A 21,026-nucleotide genomic window follows, 5' to 3' on the forward strand; every position below is an offset into this window, starting at 1 on the left:
TGAGCTGTTTCTCACTGAGTTGTTTCTGTGGTGTGTTTGCACACCACAGGTGTGTCCCACCTGGGGTGAATACACGTTTGTTCATGTCGCCCAGGAAAACTTACAAAACAAATGTAAATTAATTATATGCTTCATTTTAAAAACATTTCATAGGGCTTGGGATAGAAATCGTTGGCACAGCAATAGCCTGGTATACTCAATGCTACAGATTCAATCCCCAATATACTAAATAAATAAATAGGGACTGGAAAGGTGGCTCAGTGATTCAGAGCACAGAAAACCTCCATTTGGTTCTCAGTGCCTACATGGTAGCTCAAACCAACCTGTAACTCCAGCTTCATTTTCTGGCCTCTGAGGGCACTGCATGCAGAGTGTGCACAGATACACTAACAGAAACAAAATATTCGTGTACATAAAATTAAATCTGGCTAGCCAAAATAAAAAAATACATGCATTTTGTGAAAATTTACAAAATCACATTGGGAAGAAGAAAGAACACCATTTACAGCAGACCTCTGTTAGAAGTCTTTGGGGAAAATGTGATTAAATAAAATTTTAATTTGTTTTATCTTAATGAAAACAGGCAGAAATGTGATTTTGTTTTTAAAAGGTTAATCATTTTAGTTAAAGAAATACAGCCATGTAAAGTATCAATAAACTGATTAAAAAACCCTCCTCCCCTAATTTTATTTGTTTCTTTTTCAACACAGGGTCTAATTATATAGTCCAGGTTGACTCTGACCTCAAGATTCTCTTGAGGCCCTGAATGCTAAGACTATTGCTAATATATATGTTCATGTGTATATATGAGAATGTCCCATGAATGTGACAACTCTTCTCCAATAACTCTAGAGTCTGTTGACATCATGGCTTCATGCTTGCTTCAGATTTTCATCTTTTTTTTTTTTTTTTCAGAAACAGTCTAAGAACTTTTCATTTCTGGTTGCACAGACTCTCATTGTGCAGCCTGAACTGGTCTGGAACTTGTGATCTGGCTACCTCTGCTTCCAGAGTGCCGGGTACACAGTCATGTGGTTATCACCTGCAACAGACATTGCATAGAGCTAACTTTATATCAGAATTTAGCATACTATACATTCAAACTTAGTTCACAGTTGACACAGTTTTCACTCTGCAAAAGGGTTTCAAGAAAGAGCTACGTTGTAAATCAGAAACAGATACATTCAACAAAAAAACAAAAATGCCAAAAGAATACAGAAAGTATCAGCTAGGTAATGTTTCCAGAGCTTGGGACAAAGCTGTGAAAACTAGAGCGAGTATTCTGCAAGACTGTCAGAAGGACTGCTCATGGGAGCACATAACTGGAAGGCCACACCTTCATCACACACTGCACACTGGACTTTCAATCATCGACTTATTTATGTGGCAGTGCTATTTCAGAATGAAAATTGATGACAACAATGATGTGTTTACGATGAAAATAGTGTTTGTTGAAATCAGTGAAATATGATATATACACATACACACATGCATATGTTCCACAATCTAAGGATGAACACAAGATGATTTTGATTCCTGCCATATTAGTATAATGTTTCCTTTTTGTATGAGTCTGTTTTACAAGTATATATGTGTGTTCCTCTCCCCTCTGTGTGTGTGTCCCCGTATGCATGTGCATATGTGTGTGCATGTGGGAGATGCTGCGGATCTGACTTTCAGCCAAGCTTAGCAAGTGTTTTATCCACTGAGCAATCCCCAGCCTCTGTGTACAGTGTGACTTAATACTGATGAGTATCAAATTCCATTTAATAACTTAAATATAAGTAGTGCCTTACAGATGAAAGACGTATCATATTAATAATCTAATAGAAAAGTAACTACACAGGGAAAGATAAGTCAATAGAGAGGACCAAACTATTCATGTATCTACCACAGCAACACATTAGTGATACAGATCCTTCTTGTTTATATAGACTTCTTTCTGATATTTGGATTTATATCCAATATTAAGTGGAATATTGGAAGGACATGTGTTGCTCTGACCAAGTACTATTTATGTTTTCTCCTGCCCTGACATCTAGGCACAAGCCAAAAATAATCTATCACAGAGAGAGTTACTGGCATGGATCTGGCTTCTATTCAGTATGCAACCCCAGTATACTTACACTGCTTCACACAAAAAAAATCCTGCATTTCCCTATAGGCTTTTTTAAAAATTGTACTTGGCCAGACTTTTCATTCTTTACTATCCAGAGAAAAATACCAGAATCACTGGAGTCTACCATAGGAACTCAAACTGCATCGTTACCTAAAAAAAACACACCCATTCATTTGATTTATTGCAAGGTAAAGACAACCAAGCCCCTAGGTATCTCTCAGATCAGACACATGCTGTAAAACGTCTACTTATCATATTATAGCAATAGTCTTTTACTGCTCTAGGCATAAAATACAAACAGCCAGGCTATTCTATTTGATCCATGACCACTAGATGCTCAGATGGATCAGATGGTGGCTGGAGTTTAGTGTTCCAAAGTGACACTGTGGAGTAGAGCTACGTTCACAGTAAGTCAAATCAGAGCTTGTTTCTTCTGCCACTTTCACAATGGGAGAAAAATGCTCTTAATGAGGCATCAATTCATAAGCAAATGCCCAAGCATAAAACAAAATCAGAGAAGAAAATGAGAATAAAAATTTGCTGAATAAACACTCCTCTAAAGCAGGGCTGTGAACCCACTTAAGTTTTGCATCTCCCACTTTCTACCCCAGCTATGACGAGAATACAATACAAGTGAAAGGTCAAAACCCAATCATAGTCACCTTCCTTAGCAAAGCAAAGCAAAGGGCACTGGTAATGGTAACTTCCTTCCTCCCTAACTCTTCCAAATACGACCTTTCATTGGAGATGACAGGATCTCATTCAAAATCCATTCTGTTAGTCCCAAACTCACAGTTCCGTTGACTAGCACTGCAAGCCACCTCCTCTACATGGCTCACCACATCCATTATCCACACAAGTGGCCATATGTTGCGGCCCGAGCTGCCCCACGTTGGGTGCCAAAAATGTAGAGAACCGCACTAGCCCACGTTTGGGGGCCAAAATGTCGGGGACCGCTCTATCAATGTTGAAACCCACACTGCCAAAAGCCTTAGGGGCTAAACTGTTAGAGCCCGCACTGCCCCAAGCTGCTCCGGTCCATGGGTCGGGGTTCAGCAAGAGAGAGAGTGAGGACGGACTCAAAGAATGGAGACTAGACAGAGTATGATTCAATCCCATTTATTCTTCAGTCTCTCTTCTTCTCTCCAAGTTCCTAGTTCCTAGTCCCTAGTTCCTAGTTCCTAGTACCAAGTCTCAGGTCCTAATCCCAGTCCTAAATTGCTAGTCTCTTTCCCAGTTCCAAGTTCTAGTCTCTAGTCTCATCCAAGTACAAGTGTCTAATACCTAATAATAATTTCTTCTGTCTGCCTCTCACCTTTTATATGTCTCACTTCTAAGCCACACCTTTAAGTCACACCTTTAAGTCATGCCATTAGGTCTTGTCTCTAAATCTGATCTCTAAGTCACGCCCTTAAGTCACACACCTTTAAGTCTCACACACCCAAGGGAAAATCCTGGGTATCTAAAACAAGATGTTATCAGAGTGTGCTCAGCTGTTGTAGGCTATTGTAATCAAGTCTCTTATCAGGGTATAGGCTCAAGATGGCTGCAAGGATGATGGCCACCTTCTGTCGGCTCCCCACAGCCATAGCCGTCAGCATTTGCTACTATGAATAAATATTGAGTTCATCTTATCCCACTAGAATAGAGATGGCTGGAGGACAAAGGCTTCTGTTGTAACCCAGAGAACCCAGTGCTCAGAACAGTGCCTGCTCACTAAAAAACAGTTCAATGAAAAGAACCACACCCCATGCCAGGAATGAACCCCTAGTATACATATTTCAGATAGACGACAGGCATAAGAAGCCAACTGTGATTCTAATAAAGATCATACTTGTCTCCTGTACACAGGATGATTTTAAGCCCACCACACACTCATAAATTTGATTGTGACTTCTGGTTTCAGAGTATTTATATAGATACCTCTGGAGCAGCCCAGTTATGAGCATGTATTCTGTCTTATGCAGCTGTGCCATTATCATTATTTTGGGAGAAAATGATGACATTCTTACAAATGTCCATTTACTCAAAGCACCTTTGCATAGCAGTCTTCAGGAAACACATACAATTTAGCCCAGAGGAAGACCACATCAAACTGACCACTTGTGTTGTAAATGGGAAATATATAGAGATTTATTTTTAGTTTCTTCCCTATGCTCAAGAGCCAGACAGAACACGTCACAAATTGTCTGAACATCCACAAAATGAATTTTTGCCCTCATTTTGGCTTAAAGCATGAAAGGGCTTTTTTTTTTTTTTTTTTTTTTTTTTTTTTTTTTTTTGGTGTGTGTGTGTGTGTGTGTGTGGCTTCTCAGACCACCCCTTTATCCTCATCCACCCCACAAGCTCACATACATCATTTGACTTTATTACTTTTTAGAAAGTCAGCTTTTACTAAAGATGAAATATGATATGTTGTATAGGAACAGCTAATACTTTTTAAGAAATATTTTTAAATGTAGAAGGAAATTTAATAGAAATACCAGTGAGGTATCAGGGACTAAAATGTGGCCTAGGAAAAACATGTTTACCCAAAGAAGAGAAAATCAAGTATTTCTGATCAGGTCTCATGGTTCTCTGATGCTGTATTTTTGAATGGCACCAACTTGGCTGAATCTGACTTTTTGAACACTGAGTCTAAGAATAGCATATTGTGACACTATTGAAAGTATTCTGTATCTTCCCAGTGATATTTACCTAACACCCTCTTTGCCAAGGTCATTCCTCCCCACAGCTTTGACAACATGAGTGAGAGTAAAGAAGGCACAACATTGTCTTCCCACCCTCCCGCACACGGCACAGAGGTGAAGGAAACATGTTCTCAGTGTGCAGTCAGGAAAGACAACAGTTAACAGAGAACAGAACAGAATTTCCAAATTCCAATAGAATTTCCATCCATTACCCGCACACATCACAGAGGCTGAAGAAATGTCTTCAGTGTGTAGTCGTGAGGGATAACAGTTAACCGAGAGTAGAGTAGAATTTCTAAACTGTGCATCTATCATCCAAGTGCTTCTCTCAGATGGTTGGCTGCTACACAGTCATTTCAAAGGCTGAGGCGCAAAGTCAGCAGGCATGTAAGGCTAGAACACCTCACGTTTATTTTAAAGGTATTTTCAGATAATATGAAAGAATGCCTTTTTACTCAGAACATAGCCTGTGTTAGGAGCAAGTCTGAATCTTTGCAAGACTAGCAAACCTCTTATCATCTCTGCTTTTCAGATGAGAAAACAGGACCAGGGAACATCTGTTGCCAGGCAGCCGACATGGTACTTGCAGAGGCTCCTTTCTTTTTTTTCTTTTTTCTTTTTCTTTTTTTTTTTTTTTTTTTTTGCTCTCTGTTGCAGGGATGAGCACATCCTCTCTCTGAAATGGCCCTGCCATGGCCCAATGCCACATGATCACTTGAAATTAACTCATATTTCAGATGTAGTGTATAGCAAAAGGTCATTTTACATTGTATTTGGGGGTGCATTGTGCTGGGACTCTAAGCGGTTTCCTGGGTGCAGATGTGAGGCTTTCCACTTGTGCCACTCTCTTTTATCGCTATTAGTTAACTATCTCAAGTATTTGGCTTCAATGATGGAAGGCTAATGGGGTATTCTGCATTTTTGTCCTCTCCTAAGAAAGGTCCAGGATGGCTGGTGTACTCTGCCACAGAGTACTACGTAATTAATTGAACTGTATTGATTCCTCTTGAGGAGCCTAGGAGTTAGCTGTCTGCTCCTGGCCCCTCTTGGGAAGCCCAGGAGTTGGCTGTCCCTTTTCCAGAATCATCTACCATCCTGGGCTGAGGAAGAGGGGGTGGGGGGGGCGGGAATGCAGGGAGGCTGCTCAGATGCTTGCAGCAGGGGCAATGGGGAGAGAAGATGGTGGGTCTCAGGTAGCCTCCATGTGTAAGGCCACAGTCTCAGGCATGATCCCTGGGTGCTGTATGGACTGGGCTCTGTGAGCACGGTGGCAACTGTAACATTAAGACTGGGCTCTGTGAGCACAGTGGAAACTAACATTTATGGGAACTCCCCTTCCAGATGTAGCTGAGACTACAGAAAGGTGGGCCTTACTAAGAAAGGAAACTTTGAATTTCTTTGTATGCAATCCTGTATTTCTGATAAATAATTTCACTATCTTTCAGGTTAATGATCAACTCTAGTGTCATTGGTAAGAGAAAACCATATTGCTTCTCACAAATCACCCCCCCCCATCAGTCTCAGATAACATATAACAAGCTTACAAAGGAGTTCTCCTTACGAAACTGGCCGATTCCTCACCCTCCCAATTACACTCATTCCTCCCCTAACTGTCATCTTAAGTTTATAATGTACGAATTAACAAGAGACACAATGCTCCTCTACCCCCAAACTTTTGCAAAACCACTGGCTTCAGTCCTGGAAGCTGACAGAGCTCTCACCACATTTTAAAAGAAACATAGTAAGGGACAGGAGTGGAGGAACATAAGGTCACGGGGGTCATGTCAGTGAAGGCTGCACAAGACACTGTCTAGAACGGTAATGTGAGTCAAGCCAACCACTGCAGACATTGGTCTGCCCGAACTTGGAATTTTACAGTCCTCAGGACTGAGCCCAACGCTAGGCAGGAACTCTACTCTTCAGGCACATACCTCCCCACACTGTAAAATGGTTTGAAACCTGCTGGAACTCATTTCATGATGGTCTAACTGCTGTAGGTAGCTTACACCATGGCTACTGCCTCAAACTGAATTGAAAAGAACATCATTAACAAATATTCAAGCATTTCACTTACAAATAGTCAAATATTCAAATATTCATTGACAAATATTCAAATATTCATTAAGAAACATATTAAGATTTAGTAGTCTTGATGCTTCTTGTGTTACAGTGAATTTTCTAATCCATCAGCAACAGAGGCCCCACAGCACGGCAGGCTACTGATGAGGTATGCCTCCAGAGCACCAGAACAATCACAAACACAACCAGACAAACACTTCACTTCAGAGACTAAGCAAGGTGTTCTGGAAAGAGGGAATTTTAGCTTGAAAGCTTCAACTATGAAAAACTTCAAATTTAAATCTTAGTGTTTTTCTAATTTGCTCAGGATTACAAAGCAAACAACTTACCAACCAGGACAACGAGTCTGTATTTGTCATGGGTCTGCCGCCGGTAGGGCATCACCTCCTCGTATGTGGGCACGTCCGCAGCATCATACTGCTCACTCTTTTTGCATTCATACATGGACTTATTTGTTTTCTTATCTTTTCTGCTAAGACGAAAACTTCTTCTAAAACCAGCTACAAACAAAAAAATATACATATATTTTTTAAAAGAAAACATTTAGGGTATTTCAAGCTAAAAATTAAAATTCCCCAAGCCAAATATTAAAATCCTTCTGTATCAGCTCTACAATATAAAATAAAATACAAGTATCCTATAAATGTATAAAGGTATATTTGCTTCAAAAAGGATATCGATGGCTGGTGAGACAGTGCCTGCTGAGGCAAGTTCAATCTCTAGTACCAACATGAGAGTTTGAGAGAGCTGATTTCCGCTGTCCTTGACCCCCACACATAGTCTATGACACACACACACACACACACACACACACACGAAATAAACAAATATAATAAAAAATAAAAATATGTAGACTCCTTTTAGAGTTTCTCTATAAGGTACAAAAGTGAAACAACATATATATATGAATTTTGGAGACTACTTAGGAAGTCAATAATTATTCCCACTGGGTTTGGAAAAGTAAAAATATTCAAAAGAAAGCTAATATTAAAGTAATAGAGTCAAGGCTGGGAAGGAAGCACTCTGGTTGAGTACCTGCCTGATATACAGGGTGCTAATACGGCCTTGTAGTGTACATGTGTAACCCCAGCACTTGGGAGGTTGTGGTAGGAGGGGCCACAAGTTCAGGGTCATCCTTGGCTACATAGTGAGTCTGAGGCCAGCCTGGGTTACATGAAACTTAAGTCTTTAAAAAAAGAAGTGTAAATATAGAGTAAATATGAAGTTTTCTGAGACACCTTATGGAGTCAGAGTTTAATAAAATAAAACAGCAAATACATTTGCAATAGACAGATTATAAATATTCTTTTTTTTCCAAAAACTCTTTATTTATCAATATTTGTATAAACATATATACTTATACATGTATACATATATAAACAATAATTAAACAATAAGATGTATTCAAAAAGTATGGGGGTTGGGAAAAGTGGGAGGAAGGAGAGAAAGGGGAAAATTATGTAAATATAGTGTTCATATATGAAATTCTCAAAAAGGAATCCATTTTTTTAAAACGTTCAACAGATTAACTAACATTTTACAATATGAAAATAAATATGACCTATAATTATGTTAAAGGACATTTTAACTCACTACAAACTTTGATGTTTAAAATGAGATCAATAAAGATTATTTTACCCAGCATATTATCAAAAACCACAATAACATTTTATAATTCAAAGTATTTCTGAGAACAAGAAAATAGATTGTCAGGAGCTAAGTCAGCAGAACCAGGGGAACACTGTGTGTGTGTGTGTGTGTGTGTGTTTATCAAATCAAAATTTTTACTATTTAACATGGGGGTTATAAACACAAAAATACAAGATGTGGGGAAGGGGATGATACAGGACCATAGGTGTTCAGGGGGAGTACAGATATCTTTCAGAACAGGGTATCAGCTGGGTAAAGGTTCAGGGGTCAGGTCACTATGACTCTGCCTATGATTCACTTGTCCTTATCTAATTTGGTACTATCTGCCAAAGGCTGCCTATTTACCAGGTCCATGACTACTCAGGCTGGTAGATTTCAACAAAAGCTGCCTGTTTACAATAGTTTATAGCCCTCTGTTTCAGTGTTTTTTCCATAGAGACCCAAAACTTTGTGTTAGCAGGCATGTAAGTCAGGCCTATTGCTGATTTTAGGCTTATGGCTGATTTTAGGCCTTCAGTATATAAGCAGGGCTGTCCCTGACATCTCCTCCCTTATCCAAGTATAGAAGGGCTATGGCGATTCTAATCTTGCCAAGGCGGGAATAGAGGCCTGACCTCCAGTAATTAAAGGGGACCTTGTAATGGCTCCAGTCCTCCTGTCGTTGTTCAGTGAGGCATGAGGGCCATACCCATCCCGATGTCTTTTTCCTGGAGAGGGGATACTTTTGATATCAACCTCTATGCCGTCAGGCTTGTCTCTCAGGGAACCCAGAAACATATTTTTAACTTTATATATATATATATTCCCTTGCAGTGCTTAGCTTCGCAGCCTAAGCAAGAATTCAGATTGCCAGACAGAGGGGGTTCTGGGTGGCCCCTCTCTGCTTGGTCTAGGGGTGGAAGTCCCCTCTTTTAGGTTGGGTGGAGATGGGGTTTGGGAACACCCTGGATAGAATAACAACCTCATCTTGAGTCTCATGGCCCCCCATAGCTAACTTAATGTATCTGAATAGATTTTGCTATCAGATTATCTATCTTTTGTTTCACAAAGTTAGTCAGCATATTTAAGGCCCAGGGACCAAAAGAAATAAGCAAAAATAACAAAGAATTCTCAACTGAGGAATCTCAAATGGCCAAGAATCACCTAAAGAAATGGTCAACATCCTTAGTCATCAGGGAAATGCAAATCAAAACGACCCTGAGATTCCACATCACTCCAGTCAGAATGGCTAAGATCAAAAACTCAGGTGATAGCAGATGCCGGCAAGGATGTCAAGAAAGAGGAACACTCCTCCACTGCTGGTGGGATTGCAAGCTCATTCGGGATGGGTGGTAGCACCTGCTCTGCCATGCTTCACACAGAACAGGTACTTAAGAATTTACCAAACAGCAGCAGCAACTGCTAATTCACTCCCACTCTGTTTCACCTTTGAAAATCTCAACCAAGAAAGCAGGACACGCGAGGACTTTACACCACACCCGAAGTTGGACAGATCTCTGTACAGAAAAGGTCTTAGAGCTAAAAGGACAACAGAGGACTCGGGCCAGTGGCTGTTACCTTGAAATTCAGCCCTATCCTCAGCTTTTCAGAACTACCTTGTTCTGAAACTACCTTGCCCCAAAACTCCTTTTACAAAACACAGAAAGAAAAGCAGTCAGGTGGCCTCCACACCCTGCACAACAGGAGATCCACAAAGACGGGAGATGGGAAGTGAAGAACATAGACTAGAAGTACTATCCTGCCATGCCAGCCATGGACTACGCAGTTTCAGAAATCTTCTGAAGGGCTCATTTTCTGTAGCCTAAAACACTGATGTACCAGCTCCCTCCTGGGGTGATGAAGATAGGCCACTCATGGCCGTGGCCCACAGCAAAGACTCCTGCATGTCTCTTACACATCCACGCTGTACTGTGTGGCTCGTAAAGAGCTCTGAGTGGGTCTTTAGAGAAAGTATGTAGATTCCCATGCAGAGTCTCTCAGAAAAGAGAACAACACATCTGGAGGCTCATTAATCAATTTTAAATGGGTTCTTGTAAGAGGAGGAACCAGTAAATGAAAGCCAGATTTAAATATGTGGTCCGGGGCTGGGGTGTCACTGTGTCGTATAGCATGTGGCTTCCATGAGGCCTTATGTTCCCTATCTCCAGTGCTATAATTCATAAACCAACAATTATTTTAAATGCCTTATTGACTAGTCATTTTTAAGAAACACAGCAGAAAGGCAAAGTATGCAGTAACTATCCTTTTTTTTTTTTACATTCTCTTCTAGGCATGCATGTAGTGTTTGTTGCCAAACTTAATTTTCAAGAGCATCTGTCCCTCCACTCTGATGATCTTTTTTTAAACTTACTTACTTCTCCATATCATAAATGTATATGTATTATTTACATAGACACCGCTGTGTATATATACTTGTACTTGTTTGCATATACATATTTATGCACATTTGTACACATATACGTGTAAAAGACAGCAGGAAGAAAAATTCTCAGCTCCGAATCAACTGTTAACAAAGCATGAAATCTAAGTCTGTTATTGTGATCTTTGTTTAGGCAAAAATTCAAAAGCCAAACACACACACACATACACACACCAACATACACTCACACCCATACACACTCCCAAACACCAAACCCAGATGATTTTTCTAGAATCTATTTGTCCAAGGCTTGTGGTTTCTAACCCCTAGCTGGAAATGAGTGGTGGGCCTGTCAGCACCCGATGGCTGAGTCTCTAGGAGACTATAGCTTATCTTTTTTAAAAAAGGGAAGTTGTTAAGAACTTCTTGACTTTGGATTTTTCTCAGTTCTCTTATTAAAAGGAGCCTAAATACCATGAGGCTAAACTAAAAGGAAGCAGAGCTTCTATTCAGATACATGTTGGCAACACAGCATCTGGTAAGTTACCAGTCAGGGTCAGTACCCTTGCTCAGCAGGGGCAGCTTTGGGAGTAGAGAGAAAGGCACTCTCTCAAGGAATTCAGGGTAAAGAAACAGTTTTACATGAAATATATTTTCCTTATAGTTCATATTTTTGTAATTTATAATGGGCTCAATATTTTTATGGACAGGTTTGTTTCCAGGGAAGCTTATCCACAGCTGCTAGAAGTCTGTGTCTTTGAAAGAAACAGCGGGTTTTATTACAGTAGGAAGGTGACATCAGAGTAGGATGCAGCTGCAGGACGACGCTTATCTAATACTTTGCAGGAGTGACAATTCACAGTGACTAGCCAATCTATCATCTTAACTCCACAAGCTCTGCTTAAAGACATTAACCATGAAGGGGTGACTATACAGAAAACTCCTTGTTACCTGAAATGGCTACTTAATATGTCGGGGTCAGCTGTATGTGTAACCTATGGTTTCATACACTATTGCCAGTGGGTTCTTTTAATAATAAGGCTTGTTGGCAAATGCCCTCCCACAGCAGCTTCATCCCATCTTTACCCATTGGTAACATGGCTGGTGTAGGGCCGTACATCAAGGCTACACTGTTGGATCACTGGGAGACGGAATGGTCTTTTCATTATGGATCTTTGCCTTTTGCATTTCCTCTGTCACTGCCGCTGACTGGCCACGGATAAAGCCTGGAGTCAGTCCATCATCGTGTACACACCAGGACAGGGCAGCAAGCAGGTAAGCCCTCTGCCCAAAGGTGTTCACCATTTTCTTAACTGAACTAATTTTAAAGTGATCTTAAATTGCTCAGTGTTGGAATCTGTAACTTTGCTTTTGGTTTCTCCCACTGTTTTAAGAACGACTTCTTAGGTCTGATAAATATTCTCCTAGATTCTTTTAAATTTTAAGAAATGGGATGCATGGCTTTATACTTAATTTTTAAAATTCCCATCTGGAATCACTCAGGTGTAATCATGACATCAAGTCTGTGAAGTGTGGCTATAACTTTCTATTTTTTTAAAATAATTAACCAATGGTTCTGAAAAACCCTGAAGGAGAAGAACCCCCTAAACTATTTCACATTCAGACACATGTGCCAAGGCTTTGAATTGTTTATGTCACACAGAAAAAAAGGGCAGATTCTTGAGCTGAGCTGGACTCATTCTCTGGATCATATCAGCACCAAAACACACTTGCAACAGTGGCAGTAGATGGGTTTGCTGAGAGCTCACCAGGTGACAGGCGTGACCCAACGCACCTTGTGTGGGTTAACTGTTTCAGTTTCCCCAGCAACTCTGGAAGGGGAGTTGAATGTGGATGGCCTTCGCTGGAAAAAAAAAAATTGCTGGAGCTTGGTTTCCATGCTCCACAATGAAATGAGGTCACAATGCCACCCTGTGTGCACAGATGAGTGACAGGGACAATGACGAGCCCCTGCTACAATTTAACACAAAGAAACTATAAACGAAAAGCAGCAGTTTCATTCACAGATTAAAAGTTTTTTCCTAATAGAGAGGTTTTTCTTTTCCTTTATTTTCCTTGTTTATCAGATCAAGTAAGCATTTATGCCCCTCTGTATTTAAAGGTAAGTTGTAAAACACAAAACATTGTCCTTGAGAAGCTCCTCGTCCTGCTGTGACACTAAACGCTATTCTCACATACTTACAGATTAGTGTTTTTACAACATGGGATTCTGACTAATATCTTGGGACTCTGAAAGATTTAGAATGTCTGATTTGACTTCATTCATATATATATCTATATATATATATCTATATATATCAGTTGTAATTTAGTCATTCTCAAAACTTGTATCCTACTGCATCTGTATAACACAATAGCCAAGAGTATCAAATTTAAGGCTTGTGTATGGAATTTAAGAAGCATTTGTGGTTAAAATAATACTGTAGGCTTTAACACTGTAGGAAACAGCTTATCTCTATTCCTCAATCCCATACATCAATATTAATTTTAATAGTAAAAATAATTTAGAAAAGAAACAAAAATATGCAGAAATATGGAAATAGTTGTGATAAAATAGTCTCCCGGAGAAACAGGATTGAAAACATTAAAATTGTAAAAGTATACAGTATTATAGAAACAATATAATAATACTCAGAAGAACCAGAGAAGATACAATAATTGCACTTAACACAATGAGCTTTGTTTCTGCTGCTACAAAAAGTGTTAGGAACACAGAAATACAGAAGAAAACACATTAGAAAAAAAAAAAAAACAATTCTGATATGGGCAGAGAGGGCTATGGCTTCTACCTTATTCAAATTTACTATACTTTGTGACTTTACAATTTGACAGAAAAAACAAAAAAAGTTCATAATATATAACAGCCCAAAATGAAATCAGATCTAGACAGAAATAGTTCTGAGGCTCTCTCAGCACAAGGCACAAAATGCATCCTCTCTTTCAGAAGGCACGCTCCAGGAAGCTATGTTTTGAAGTGATTACATGAAACACCAAGTTTCTACGTAAATGGTGGTTGGAAATAGCCAAGAAATTCAAATACAAAGAAAACAAAAGTGAAACCTAAGGGATATTACAAAAGTATAATGGAGTGTAAGACCTAGAGAATCAGCAAAACAAAAAAGAAAAAAAGAAAAAAGAAACAGAAAAACAGCCAAGAGAAAAGGAAATACATTGTTTCAAAAGCTCAAAAATGGAAGAACATAGCTCAGGAGTTTATATAAAAATCACAAGCCATCACAGTCTTCTGCACCCACAAATAAGTAACTAAAATGAACAGTAAATGTTATAATTCTTCAAAGAATTGTGCCTGTTAGCACGAAGGGTCAATTAAAATGTTAATGGCATAATGAAATCAGAAGCTACATGGACACTACATGGACACTATAGATGTGTACGCTGGCTTTCCATTTACTCAGAGAAAATAAATTCCCAGCCTTCATGTGTCAGACAGGATAGTTTTAAGAACTCATTTCAATTATTTTACGTAACCAATCACTGGTCAATAACATCAGACACTCTGCAGTGCTAACATTTAAACAAGCTTTTCCAAGGTTTACATTTCACAGATGTTCAGTGTTCAAAAAAAGAAGTCTTTAAAAATCCTCATGAATTCCAGAGGTACAAATATGTCACAGGCACCTCTAAACTCAGAGACTTCTAGAAGAATCACTCTCGACCTCCTAATGCATGAAAAATGTATTGGCACCTCTAAACTCAGAGACTTCTAGAAGAATCACTCTCGACCTCCTAATGCATGAAAAATGTACCATGATGCAGACACAGTCAAAACAAAATGTTCAATTTTTTCCTAAAAGAAGCCTAAAATTAAGCACTTTACAGCTTTTATCTCCATTTTAAATATACTGAAATACAGGTTCCATTTTTATAAACTGGGAGTACTGCCAAATACATCATATGAAAAAAAGGTTTTTTGCATCTTAAAAATCAGAACAATTTAACCATACAAATATTTACCTAATATCTAAATTATAAGAAAAAGTAAATTTTACTATAAAGGGGTGCTTAAAGATTTTTAAAACCCCATGGAGACACCAATATTAAAACTAAGCAGCTGGAAATTATTCTACAATATTAGATTCTTGACAAGAAAACAGAGTGCTTCCTCAGAAACACTCTGATCTTAAGGCTGGTACCCTTAGCAAACTGACAAAGGCACGCATAACACACCAGAGAGACTGTATCACTGATAAAAAGAGGTCCACCTGGTCACATGACTTTAGTTAGTATTTCATTGCTAAATTGGTACTGGGTAGTGGGCCAATTAAACATTATTCCAGAGACAATGAATGACAACTAAGCACATCTTGGTGGGCGAAATTGAATTGCAGTGGGGTTCTAAGGGTGGAAGAGATGAATAGATGAAAGAGCTGGGGTGGTAAGCCCTCCAGCAATCTCCTGCTGCAGGAAAACTTACCAAAGACAAAACAGTGTCACAACGAGGCTAAACTATACACATGCTTATTGCACAGAGGGTGGGAGGAGAAGGTTTTGAACAAATTACCAGAAAACCCACCTCTAACATGTTACAGGTTCACAGTTTTCTTTGATGTGAGATGCTTTCAAATCTACAAAGAGGCTTGAACGACACAGCTCATTTCAAGCTAAAAATAAAACAGAAACTCAAAAGTCCCCAACACAGCCCTGAAAGCTAAACTAAGATATGAAGTGCAATTTCCAAGGGAAATTCTACTTCAAGATTTCCCAATCATACTAAAATCCCAAATTTATTGATCAGAAAAACAACTGGAAGTACACCAAACATCAACACCACACACACACACACACACACACACACACACAGAGAGAGAGAGAGAGAGAGAGAGAGAATTGTATGAGAATTTAACTTTCCACCAAGCAGCTAATAAAAAAAATGAGTTCTTACTTATACTTTCAAATTTATGTCAAAATACAATATACACATATAAAACTGCAGCTCTGGGCAGAGGGAAAAATTGGATTTGAAACTTTAGTAATATTTTTTTCTTAGCTTGAGACTATCCTTACAGCCTACAATGTTCTGAGCAGAAATAGTTTCTGTCAGGAAACAAATATTTCCAAGCAGGAGTCCAGACGTGTTGAGATTCTGCAGAGGTCCTTTTTTTTTTTTTTTTTTTTTTTTTTTTTTTTTCCTCAAAAAAGAACCTGTATTACTTTTTTTAAAAAAATGCTTCTAAATATTCTCTTTGCACAAATTCTATCTCATGGAAAATCTCCACATGGTATATTTAAACGCTCTTTAATAAGTGAGCAGACTACTTGAATAAATGGGAATTTTGACTCGATTTATAAAATCAGATGTATTCTTAAACACAAAAAGAACCGTGGGGGAGAAATAAGAACCAGTCCTAAGAAAAGCATATAGAAGTAGAGAGAGATAAACAATTACACACCAAGTTCTGGTTTCGTTATTTAACTTTAGGCTAAACACTTTGGTTAAATAGAAAGGACCGTGTAAGTCCCCAAACTGATCTTATTTTAAAAGAATGTAGCGTTTGCTCCAGCAAGGACAGAAGGACCAACAATTCAATTCTTCAGGAAATCACTTGCAACACGTATTAGAAAGCACAGGCTTGATACCCAGCGCCTCCTGATTGATTCTAACAAGATTCCTGCAATGAATTAGCTGGAGGAAAATATTGAACGATTCATATCAATGTTAGAAAATTGCTTCATACTGATTATTTTGGGCTAAGGCAAGGAAAGAAATAGGCTTTTAAAGCTCTTCAGCTAGGGAACGAGTACAAAAGCCCAAACACACCAGCTTCCACATCACTCACCAAAGCAAAAGAACGTTCCAGACCTCTAATCCTAGTCATCCGTGTAAATACGCAGCAAACACACATGTATGCCATGTACCGACCAATGGCAATCTCTATATGTGGCTCACAGACGGGGGAGGGTATATAAACATAAACACCAACTCTATCAATGGTGCTCTTTACTGTGGAGAGCTCCTGGCTTCATGGTAAGACTTAAAATGTGTTACCTTTTCTCTTTACAGTATCCTATTGCTTTCTCTTCGTATAATTACAAAACTCTGTGCACACTACAGTTTACACTGATTGTCCAGCCATCTGGCTTCATCCTCATTTCCAATAAAATGGCCAAATCTTTTTCACTGATGACGATGCTGACCTTTAAGAAACTGGCTCCATGGCTGTCAGAATCAAACCACACGGTAAACCCTATCAGCAAAGCTCAGGTGATGCAGGAAAGCTCAAGTGTGTGGGTGGATTACACCTGTAACGCCAGCACTCGAGACTGAAGCCAGAGGCCAGAAGAGAGCTTCCCCGGAGCTGCTGTTACAGCTGCATGTGAGCCACCCAGTGTGGGTGCTGGGAACAGAAGCTGTGTCTTCTCTCAGAGCAGCAGCTCTCAACTGCTACGTCCTCTCTCTAGCCTGTGCTCAGAAACTGAATCCTGCTGCAGCATTAGGGGACACTGCTTCATGCTTGATTTTCCTGTACTTCAAAGAACATGAAAATAACCGAATGTCTTCTCGGGACTGTGACAATGCACAAGGCTATGACCCTGTGTAGGAACCAAAGACATCCAGGAACATCCTTTCTGCAAGGCAGAGAACTGCTTTTTCTCCTTCTTTGGATAGGGAAGTGGGTGACAGAGGATAAGGTCCTAAAACAAGCTATAGCCTCAGGGCCTCTACTAATTAATCTTTGGAAAAGGTCAAATTCTTAGGTGCTTTTCCAGAGATGTCTCAGGCTAGATAAATGTGTAATGTGAAAAGGATGGACACAAACCCATCCTGTACAAGCCAAGGCTCTTTCAAACAAGTGCATTTGAAAAAGTAGCCTTATGTGCTGGGACAGACTTATCAGAATGCTGTGATTCCTTAGAGGTACACACAAATGATTGAAATGTTGAGTTCCAGCAGTGCCAGCTACGTCACTAGACCATCTGGATTACAGTGGACAATGGACAGGAAAACATAGATCAACTTTGCAAAGAGGATTTTTCTCTTCAAAGCAACAGTTACCACAGATAGACCTAAAGTATTCGAAAAGCCAAGTGATGCAACTCATACCTATAATCGAGTACTCAGGAGGCTGAGGCAGGAGGATGGTGATCTGAGATAACTTGTCCAAAGAGCCTTGCTCAGGGCCGGTCATCTATTCTCATCTGGTATTAAAACACAGCTAAGTGCTTGCCCCACTTGGCATGTCCTCTCGAACATGTCCTGTCCCCTTCTCTTCTCACTCTGCTGGAGAAGAAGAGGGCCACAGGAGCCCTCTTGCACAGGTTTCTTTAGGTGCAGCAGACACCCTGCTTGAGAGTTGCACTACATAGTGATCTCACTTCTAAAGAGGCTTACTTCTCACAGTACTCCTCTCAGCCTTTTGACTAAACAAGACCTTTTCAGGGAGGCCTTCTTTGGCCATATTATTTAATGAGACAGTTACTGTATTTTCTTCTCAGTACTTACTACCATCTTAAAGGTTATATACAGCTGCCAATTGGTGGATTTTGCATCTTATGATACAATAATTATATAATTTACTTACTTAATCCTACCTCCAACTAATGGATTATACAGTGTATAATCTAAGCATTGCAGTTCATCTACCAGTCCAGTCCCACTCCCAGTGGCCCCATTCCTTGGTATCTACTTGTTAATATTGACCCCCCCATCTGTAATGGGCTGATCTACATCACAATGGTATCTTGCAAACACAGCTATCTCGCTTCTCTTCTATCATGCTTGCTCATGAAACGCATGTAGAGTAGAATTCACCTGTCAATTCCGCATTCTTGTTTAAAGTGTTCCCAGCCTTCTAATTCCATCTATTCTAGTCTCAGCTGGGTTCTGTTCAGGTAGTCATTTTCTCTCACATATACCATCCTTTACCAGGCTTTATCAGCAATTCTTACAGAGGTTATCAGATTATCTTTTCTCACTATGGTATCCCTATTCCCAAACTACCACACTATCTGGAAGGGGATAAAGAGATGGCTCAGCTGTTAAGAGCATGACTCCTCTTACAGAAAACCTGGGTCCTAGTCCCAGTAACCACATGGTAACCCAATCATCTGGAACTCTGTTCCAAAGAACTCTGAGAGCACCAAGCACGCACGTGGATCATGGACACATGTGCAAGCACACCCTAATATAAACCTGCTTTGAACTCCGTTGCTGCCTTTCCCAGTCTGCCTGCTACCTTTGACACCTTGCAGTTTGGTTTTCTGGAATAGTTGTTTCTCATCCCAACTCTGTGCTTGGTGTCAGATCCAAATGGCATTTCATCAGAATTCTGCACTGGCTCAGGAAATCTATGTTGCTTTATGACCCCTTTGCTTTTAGACTTTCATTCACGTTTACTGATTAAATATCCATTTTATAAAATTGCGACATGCTACAGTAGAAGCACAGATTAAAAACCCCTATTCTGACTTTTGGATACAATTTTATGCAAAATACTGCTGAGTATAAAAGCCAGGTGAAACTCTAGTAAATGTGAGTTACTTGGCCTGATGTTTAATATCTCATATTATCAAGTAACAAAATTAATATATACCTCACCTACAGATCACCCAGACTTAAATAGGCCCTGTGCAATTCTGCAAAATCTGCCTCTCCCAAGCTGTTGGGCCCACTGCTAGGCCCTGCTGCTAACTACAAACCCACCTGCAATAGCTCCAAGGGCGTCTACTGGGAATGGAGCCTCTGACTACCTCAAGCTGAAGGCTGCATCTCTGTGAATTGCCACATTGTATGTTTCACACACAGGGTACTGCTACATGGGAATACTTTCACCACACAGCTGAGCACAAACTCTCCCACCAACCATGGAGTGTGGCCTCTTTGTCTCCGCTTTGAAAGTAAAAACACATGATAATAGCTATGCATCTTTTCCTGACTGCCAGTGCCCAGGATCCTAGGTGGTCCTCATGCACTGAGTCCACCTTGGTCTATTCTGGTCACTAAAAGGCTTTAACTGTAGGAACACTCTCAGAGTGTTTTCTCTTGGTGCAGTCAGGAGCCCTAAGAACTCTGGGAAGTTTCCTGGAGGGCAAAAGACCACACAAAGAGCCAGGGAAATGGCTCAGTAGGGAGAAGAGCTGAGTTCTGATCCTCAACCTATGTAAAAAGCCAGGTATGGTACTGTGCACTTATAACCCTAGCACTGGGTTAGCAAGCAGAGGTAGGCATATCTCTTGAGAGTTGGTGGCCAGCTAACAATAGCCTACTCAGTGAGCTCCACGTTCAGTGTGAAACCCTGTCTCAAAAAGTAAGTTGGAGAGTGACTGAGATGTTTAACCTAATGCTGACCTCCGACTTTCACATGAAGAGACCCAGATGTGCATGCACATATAAGCACATACATATCCATACACTCGGCATTCGCACACAAACACCACATTAACAAATGAGCTCACCCAGCTAAACTCCCCACAAATCAGACAGACTCCAGCCACTAGGTTGCAAAGCACTACCAAGCAGAGCCTGAACCATGGTTAGAACCATGGGCCTGATCTTAGATTTACAGGTGCAAGAGCTTGCTGTGTAAAGCGATTAGGGATTTCAGAGGGTGACAGAGGAGGTTCCAGTCCACACAGCATTAGGGACATAGCTCTGAAATAAAGAGACAGGGGAAGTAGAACCCTTTTCTAATCCCCCAAATATTAGGCTCATCTGTAGATTTGGGTGACAGTAGACAAGAAAACTAAAATTTTAGTTTGGTAGATAATGTGAAATGAGAACTGTATGCTTCAAAATTTCTGGTATGTTTTACAAAACAAAACAAAAATCCAGAAAGCAGCTGAGAAGCAGGCCATAGTTGTCTTTATACAGATATGGGATGAATCCAGAGGCATTAATTGAATCTTTTGGTTCTTAGGTGAGCACCGTATGCTTCCCAGGGCCTTAAGTCTAGTTGTCATAGAATGGATCGGATACCCCAACCTCAATGCATTGGAGATGATATAAAAACATAGTACCTAGTGCAGCATCTGCCCCACTCCCTCAGAAACCAGGCATGACAGTGTTCATCTTAAGAGGAGGCTGAAATGTCACTGTTCACCCCATGTTTCCACATGCTCCCCTCTAACTGCTGAGGTCAGAAGTTGTGGA

General features: G+C 40.0%; 1 protein-coding gene across 2 annotated transcripts in view; it reads right to left on the reverse strand.

Annotated features, from left to right (window-relative positions):
- The window catches only part of Mpp7 (MAGUK p55 scaffold protein 7), a 223,632-nt gene that overhangs the window by 34,968 nt on the left and 167,638 nt on the right, over nt 1-21,026 (reverse strand). For both annotated transcript variants that reach the window (XM_034510726.2, XM_076939672.1), the window contains exon 12: nt 7,218-7,388. In XM_034510726.2, coding sequence (XP_034366617.1) covers nt 7,218-7,388 — 171 coding nt within the window. The remainder of the gene's footprint in view (nt 1-7,217; nt 7,389-21,026) is intronic.

Source organism: Arvicanthis niloticus, chromosome 8 (assembly GCF_011762505.2).
Source record: "Arvicanthis niloticus isolate mArvNil1 chromosome 8, mArvNil1.pat.X, whole genome shotgun sequence".
NCBI classification, from domain to species: Eukaryota; Metazoa; Chordata; class Mammalia; order Rodentia; family Muridae; genus Arvicanthis; species Arvicanthis niloticus.